The sequence below is a fragment of the Crocodylus porosus genome, unplaced genomic scaffold, assembly GCF_001723895.1.
Source record: "Crocodylus porosus isolate Cpor-Errol unplaced genomic scaffold, CroPor_comp1, whole genome shotgun sequence".
In the NCBI taxonomy this organism is placed as follows: Eukaryota; Metazoa; Chordata; order Crocodylia; family Crocodylidae; genus Crocodylus; species Crocodylus porosus.
The window spans coordinates 18500088-18508575 of NW_017728921.1; the positions used below are offsets into that span (position 1 = coordinate 18500088).

The 8488-nt window shown below is 48.3% G+C and overlaps 1 protein-coding gene across 1 annotated transcript; it reads right to left on the minus strand.

The window, feature by feature from the left end:
• Positions 1 to 50: 50 nt before the first annotated feature.
• On the minus strand, positions 51 to 8483 carry UNC119B (unc-119 lipid binding chaperone B; the record flags this gene model as incomplete). Its single annotated transcript, XM_019539405.1, has 5 exons — positions 51 to 4737; positions 5571 to 5743; positions 5934 to 6045; positions 7182 to 7295; positions 8408 to 8483. Coding segments are annotated over 5 exons (588 nt in total), but the record flags the coding sequence as incomplete, so codon positions are not given.
• Between the last annotated feature and the right edge of the window lie 5 nt (positions 8484 to 8488).

Consider the following 8488-nt stretch of genomic DNA (forward strand, 5'->3'; position numbering starts at 1 on the left):
CACGCACCAGCCCCCGCGGCGAGCGAGCAAAGGAAGCTTCGGGCTCGGCTCTTGTGAAAAATCTCCGTTTTATTACTATTGCTTGTGACAAAATAACATTTCATACAAACGAGGGGCCTGGGTTACGGGCCATGGGGAGAGGCGGTGGGCTGAGGTCCCGGAGGGAAGGCCAGGCTGGAGGGAAAGAAATCAAGCAGCAGCCCTGATGCTTTGCACATTCTCTGAGAAAAATATCTTTACAAAGAAAAATAGACTTGTGTTACATCTTGGCTGAGCTCCTTGTCCTTTGTAAACGAAAGGCACCCTGCTGTCTGTGCCCCAGGATCCATCTCAGGGCCAAGGAAACAGACAGGCCAGGTCTACACTGGGAGGCCCCCCGGGCACAGGGCACTAGTGCACACATGTCCAAACTCAAGCAGGTGCTGTGGGACTTGTCCCCAAGTCTGATGCAGGCAATGAAGCAAGTAGCAATGCTGGTCAGCACTGTGACTGGCTGCCCACCCTCAGAGAAAACCAGTCACAAGATACGGTATCATCCTCCTCAGCACTTGTCAAAGCAATGCCTCAGCTCCAGAGCAGACTGCACAGCAGCTTGCCAGCAACCCACGGGGAACACCTAATGTGCTTACACACAACATCCTTCTTTTCTAGGAGAACTGAAGTCAATGCAGGTAGCTATGGTATTTGCTGGTGCTTTCACCTTCCTCAAACTTTACCCACTGTTCCACTTTACCCACTATCCCTATAAGCTTTGTCCTCCCCCTTAAGCTCCAGGGAGATGGCAGTGTTTTATGATTCCAAGAACGCAGGATATTGAGCCACATGCATCAGGCAGCATGTAGTCATGTCAAGCTGTTAGGCAAGAGAGTAGAGCATGAGACAAACACAGGGGAAATATCTGGAGTGAAGGATGTCATGAAGCACAGAGCCTCAGGGTATAGTTAACACACCTTAGCCATCTCACTGCTCCACCGCTCACCATCTTCCTAATTCATTTCTGGCTTTCAAAATGTTTTGTCCATTATTCTTATATCCTGATTAGGGAAGCAGAATGGATGCCTTGGCCTAGAGGGCTAAAACGGACAGATAACTGCTGTTTCTCTTTTGCAAAAAGAGATGCACCAAAAGCCATAAGGAAATGCACATAGGAAAATGATTCAGACCCAAGGGAAAGCAGGGACAGCAACACCTGGTCCATATAACACTAGGTGGCCCTGCTGCACCAGCTGCAGTACAAAATCTTCAATGACCCTTACAACAGCTGTCCAGGAGGGTGGCTCTCTCCCCTTGCACAGCATAAGATCCTGGAGCACAGAGTGCTTCAGGGAAGTCAGACAAATACTTTTAAGGATTTAGTGTCAGTTTGCATTTTTGGTCCTTTTACTTCTCCACACAGTATACACAAACTCCCTATCCTCTTTCCAGCCCAGCATAAATAGAAAGGGATATTTTCACAATGATCCTGCCCACTAGCTCCTGAGGCAACACTTAGTCTCCTTCATCTCTTTAGTACCTGGCTAAGTACTACTCTGGAAACAGGCTGTTGACTTGGGGATGCGGGGAGAATGAGAAGGGCTTGAGGTTCCCACTAAACATCATAATCCAAACAGAGGACAAGCTGATGGTGAGAAAACACTCTTGTGATCACGTTACCGAGACCCAGATCCCTGTTGCAGGGATGCAGCCGATGAAAGAAGGAACACTGGAGAAGTGCTTGGGAAGGAAGGAAGGTAATCCCTGACCTCCAAGTCACAATTAGCACCCCCCATTGCAAGGCTGTCTTCTTATAGGGATTTTCACCTCAGGGCACCTTACTGGGGCAGCTTTTTACAGTTGGCAGAACCAAACAGTGGTTGAGCTGGGAGCGTTCTCTGCCAGCTGGTGAATAAAAGTTACAGTTTCCTGTAATCTTTTCTTAGAGCTGAGGACACCCTGACAGGCAAGACACCCTGAGCACACCGGTCCTTTCTTCTTCCCACACTCTTGTAAGACAGCCCTTAGAAACTGGAATGAACCCCTCCCCACAAGATCTAACACCCAGTCCTAGGTTTCAGCCTGGCCTCAGGCTGAGCAGATGCACTCTGCAGAGCAACCACTAGATGGCACTGAAACATCCCAAAATTCCACCTGTGCAGAGGGTACCCGGTACTGTTTAAAGGACAGGCTGTACAACCCACTTACACATGCCAAGAGATAGAGGTAGAACACTCCCTATTGCTGGCTCAGTTTATTTGATATCCCCCTTCTGAGTGCTTCATTCTCAGTCACCCTGACACCAGATAGAGATCTTCCTGTTCATAAAAACAAGGAAAAGGAAGTTGCTTCAGACAGAAAATTAAACCAAAAAAATGACATTTGAAGGCACCTGGATTTATACCACACACAAGGTCAGATCTTGGGGAGTCATTAATTGTCTCCTGGGATCGCTCTTCATGCATATTTCTGGGGAGAGGATTCTGTCCTCTCACAAGTATCGTAGTGAACTTGTGGCAAAAAAAGGATCTTTCATTCTTGCCAGAGTATCATACAATGCCTACTGCAGACAGACCTAGGAAAATGACAGCTTTGCTGCACCTTGCACAAAAGCTCCACCAATTCTGAAGTGACAATCAATGGGATTCCATAAACATTTCTGGGAATGCTGGAGAAGGTAAATAACAGCAGAGCTGTCCTGCTCCTCCCAGCTTTCAAACACCCAAACCATAGCCGTGCTTACCTTTATCCCCACCATGTTCCCAAGACGCATGCACCTCTTCCTGATTACTGCACTGCTCCTTTCCCCACCCTGCTAAGACATCTGTGGTAACCAGAATTAGCATTCTCCCCTATATCAGGAGATTCTTCCATGGTCCCTTCTCACTGGGTAACTGGTCCTATGTACCAAAGCTAACTCAATTCATCTTTGCAGGCAAAGATCAAATAACTTTTACACACAGCAGGATGCTAATAGGCCCCTGGCAGTAATGTCCACACTTGTGCTTTAATCACTATTCTGTCTACTTTGACTGTTGCTTGCACAACAACCAGTAACCCACTCCTGTTATAGTAGACAGGAGACATTGTCTGATGGGAAGCAAATAGTATTGGTACCAATAAACAATTTGGTCTTGACAAGGTCTAAGTATAAGACACTCAGAGGCCTGACTGACCAGCAAAAGGACTGGGGACAGAGAATGCCAGTCTCAAAATTAGAGTACTGTCAGCCACAGAAAATCATTTGTTAGGGTAACTTTGCGTAGCATACAGATAAACCCCTGGCCTCACTGCCCAGATCACATCTGACTCCTTTCCCCCACTACTTGACAGATTACTTTTCACACCAGGTGCAACACAGGTCAGAGACATATCCTTTGGCTTGATTGCTACAGCAGCCATTGTAACTATCTTGGGAAAGGAAGAAGTCACTGGACCTTTCCCAAACCACAAATATGAACGAGCCAGCAAAACAGGCAAATGGCTGCCCAAGGCCCAAATCCATGTGATTTAAGAACAAAGTCAGTTCTAACTCCTGGGTCACAACAAGCAACTGCCTTACGACACTGCCGGAATGAGATGATTTTGGCAGCTAGGAAGGCCCAGTTTAATACTAGCACAAGCCTAAGCACCATGAAGTAGCTGAGCTGGTAATACCATTGTCTCTTACTATAATACCTCTGTGAGGTCTTTCAAGTTTATATATCTATAAAGACAGAAGACTAGGAAGATAATAATACCTGCCATGCAGCATGTTCCTCTGGTGACCATCCAGATCCTTCCCCTTCCCGAGCCTCTAAAGGGGGAGTACAGACCACAAATAGCAGGAGAGGACATCACATGCAGAGGGAAGGAGGAAGAAAAGGTGAAGGCAGCAGGCCTAACTCAGCACTAAGGCTGATCCCTGCTCAGAACTCAAGGAAAACGGAAGCTGTCAGGCTGATTCAGTGACCTATTTAGTAATCACCTCACCTTTTCTCAGATCAAGTCCCTTGTAAGAGACATACTTGTAACAAACTAAGGAATCCCAGCCAGATCAGGACCCTGAACACAGGAGGAAGATTCCTGCAGTATTTAAAGCTGAAGTCATCCCTTATTTTAAATCCTCTTGGGAAATGTAGGGGTGCACCCCCAAGGCAATCTCAGTCATGCACACACAAAATGACCTGCTACATAGCAAAGAGATTATCTATCCAACATAGAAGAGAGCTGCCCTTCAGGCTTCACTGGATACCTGAACAGGGCAGATTTGCATCCCAAGAAATAGCTTACCCAGATGTCAACTCTCTAGAAGGAGCAGTCTGCTCACTAAATGGAACAAACCGGAAGCACTAAGAGCATGACCTAACTATAAAAAAACGTAACATCAAACAGAGCCATATAACCTCTGATCCATAACTAACTGTGGTACCATCAGAAACAAAGACAGACAGAGGTGAGGTACATAAAAATTTGGGCAGGGGAGTATTGCAGAGATTGCCTTTACTGCCATGACAGCCACCTCAGCCTTCTTTGCTTCATGGTTTGAGTCTTTTTGGGAGGAGGAAAGGTTCAGCAAAAGGCCTTGCTGCAAGACAGCAGCCCTGTGGCCCTCCTACATGTCTGGAATGGTTAGCGGTAGCACAGCATCCCGTCTGGCTGAACGCAGTGGTTACTGCCCCCCGTTGTAGGCATAGTCGGCCTTGTTGTGCATGATCAGCTTGTTGTCCACAAAGTAGAAGCTGTCTGAGCGGGTCTCATAGGGGTTTTCAACCATCAGGCGGACTGTGGGAAAGAAAGCCCAGTTATACTTAAAAACAATGTCTGCTACACCACCGCTAGGGGAATGCAAGGGACAGAAAATCACCCCAGAATCTCTGATACCCAGCCTCCATGCAAGTCTGAAAAGCAAACTTCTAAATGGTGAGCCCCAGGAGCTCTACACAGACCCATTCTATTGTCTATGCACAGGGTGGAGGTCTTCAGGCTGTAAAAATTAACTACTTGGGAGTAGATCAGTTTACAGATATCCAACAAGCTGTCATGTCATTCTTCCTGTAAGACCTGATATGCAGCCAACACAAGTTGCACACAAACTCAGTTCAACCTCTCTTTGCCAGACATACCTACAGAGAAACATGGGGCATTGAGCTGCTCCCATCCTGCAGGGGTATAGTGGGTCCTCTAACAAGACTATATAGGGCATGCTCAGAACCTGACATCACTGATAGCCTTTTACAGGCTCCTGACAAAAAGCAAGCCCTGTTCTGAAGCTGAAAAGGTCCAACTTCAAAATCTTGAGAAACTATGATCACAGCCTCCCAAATCTTGTTGCCTCAGATTATGGGAGAAGACACTACATGCAAAAGGTCTGTGACTGAGGTCACAGGCTGTTGACAGCATCGCACCCAGGCATCAAACAGGGCTTCTTCAGCTCTCACTCATGCCGATGGAAAAATAGCAGCAGCAGGTGACAACTCTGTCTGCGTTACACATCAGCAATGCAACCCAGTTCTACCTGGTCCCAGTCCTCTGCCCCACCATACAACCATTTTTCTTCTTAGCGAGAGAAGAACTGAATAAAGCAGGAACTCAGCAAAGGAGGAATGGGTACATACTGAGATCCTCTGAGAGCTGAGGGAACTCATAGATGTGTTCACACGTGTTCCTGCTACTGGGGATGCAGAAGCCAAAGTCAAAGTCAAAGTTCTTCAGCAAGCGATCCCGGAAGTAATGCCTCTCAATCATTCGGAAGTTTGACACTGGCTTGTCTCCCACTGTGAACTCCACTCTGCAGGGAAAATACACCTCATGAGACCAATTCATTTAATAGTGAGCGGGGCGCAAATCAGCACCTTACCATGTAGGTTGAACTGAGTTCTCACTAATCCAAGGTTCAGTTTAGTTATGAACTGACGGGGCTTGTACCCAAGGCTCCCTAGAGGCTTTACTCTCTCCTCTTCCTACAAGGTTTTACTCACGTTGCACCAACGGTCCGCAGACGGAGGAACGCTGGGGTGAACTGGTAGCGAACAAAGCGGCCTGCACTGGTGTCCAATTCTCCACCATCATCGTCCTCCTCTTCATCTTGCTCTGGAAAAGTTCACCAACTCAGTTAATCTTCTGATAACTTAAGTGAAACCAGCTGACCAGCTCAGAGCTGACAAGCAAGCCACCCAGGGAAACTGCTCAAGCACCCAAGACTGCAGTATCCAAAAGCTGTTTTTTGATCTGTTGCTAGCCCTAAATCGTTAACATGGAACAGTTTCATAACAAATTCCACCACAAGGAACAGGATTTGTTGATCCCTATGTTCAAAAACATGTTCAGGAAATCAGTTCCGATTGCTTGCCTCTCACTTGCAATATTTACTTCCTGCTTACCTTTGGCTACCTGTATAAAGGAGGTTTGTGGAGCTCAGGCAATTATATTTGTTTAATACTAACCCATTTTTCTCAGGACTCCCCCAGCCCATGTATATCTCATGAAACACTAACAATGGCAGCACATTTGTACAGCACAGATTCCCCAAATGCGACGTTCTATTTCCAACAGCCTAGCTGAAGTAAGGAGGTAAAGACATTTGGATATAGCATTCACAAGCTGTCTAGGTCACTGTAAAAAGACAGTATCAGTCCAGAGGTGCTCAGCAGCAACTCTGAACTCTATTGTATCCAAGACATCACTTCTAAGAGAAGAGTTTAAGTTCTACAGAAAACACATGACTATAGCTGGCCTGACAACAGTTTCAAGGCTGAAAGAATTACACACTCCCCTCTGACTTCTATGGCAGGCTCTTTCTATCGAGCCTAAGGCACATTCACGTGATCAGAGGAAGCTCTGTGCTGTACATCCTCCATGGAGAGAGGATTTCAGTCTGTTCTCATGAGTACATTCGCTTGGCATGCTGTATAACATACACTAGGACATCCCCAGGCAGACACATCCTCCATCCTGCAAGATAGCGAAAGGCAGCACAGGACAAGGTGCGTGTCTTGCTATCCTGCAATGTTGGGTGGTACCATATTCAAAAACACTGCACTACTCCACATATGCTGCCTCCCAACCCAGAAGCAGTGTAGCTGCATTTATGTATCAGGCAGGCTTAACACCGCTGAGCATACCACTCCAGGCCATAGTCAGTATGCATTGCAGACATGCCCTGAAAAACTAGTATTTGGCATGCACGGCTCGCCATATTGTATACTCCACTCGTCTACAGGTTCTACCTGTGGCAGATGGCTTGGCAATTTCAAAGAGCACTGTCCCAGTCTCAAGGTCCCGGATCTTGAACCTGGTGAAGTCGATATTGTAAATGTTGTCTTCAGGTTTGCATAAATAATCTAGGAGAAAGGGAAATGCACTTAGGAGAACCCTTCCCCATTAGAGTCCAGATGAAAAAACAGTAGCGGGGGATGCCATAGCTAGGCCTGAAAGGACCTCCTTCTCCTCTCCTGCTTACCAAAAGACTTTCAGCTACACTGCCTGAACCCAGTCTTCCTACAATGGGGCACTTCCCCAGAAGCTTCCGGAAGGACAGAGCAATGGGGGTGCGGGGAGACAGAAGTCCAGACGGTTCTGGAGGACAGAGCATGGAAGGGAAAGCCAATACCAAGGATTCAAAGGTTCGCGGAAACTTGCACTTGACAAACTCCAGCTGTCCAAGCAGTGCAAAACCAGAGAGAGTCGGTGTGATCTTAAGTGGACAAATTGGTTTTAAAAGAGCTGCACCCATTTAAACCACTAGTATTTGGCTCAGGGTTTGGTTTTGTTTTGGATCTGACACTGTGCAAGCCCAAACACTCCCTCCCCTACAAACACAAGAACAGATGGGTGAAGCTCTGGATCCTGCCTGGCTAGTCAAACAAAGCAGCAGTCCAGAGACCACCAACTGGCATAGGTTAAGTACCTAAAAGCTGTCACAACACAAGGAAGTCCTGTGTAAACACAGAACGAGAGGAACAAATGGCTGGTAAAAGACACGCAAGCTGTTGATTAGACGGACTAAGCAAGGCAGCGCAGATGCGCAGCTAGGATCAGCGCTGACGGAGCCACCTGCCCAGCGCACTAATCCCATCCCAGGGACAGGGAGGGCAAGGTTATTCCCTGGGCCGCAGTCCGGGGCAAGGTGCCACCCGAGCAGCAGCATCGCACAACAAAGCCAAACGCTGGGGGGCTGGAGGGAGCCTGTCTCCTGAAGCAGCCTCGTGACTTCGTGGAAAGAAAACGGGGGCTACAGGGACATCAACAAAGAAGGGGCCGAGGACTCAGGTGGGACACGAGCAGGACCTTCAGGGCACCCTACACGGGCCGCGTCTGCGGTGGGGAAATCGGGCGAGGCCCCCCCGGGGCGCAGCGCTGGGTCCGTGCCCGGTCGCACTTCTCCCCCGCCCGCGGCTGCTCCCCCGGACGCTGCCCCGCCTCCCTCCGGCGCGCCAGGCCCGGCCTCACTCACGGTCCGTGACCCGTGCCAGCGCCAGGACGTGCTCGGGCCGGACGGTCTCCAGCGCCAGCAGCTCAGCCTCTGTGCAGGGCG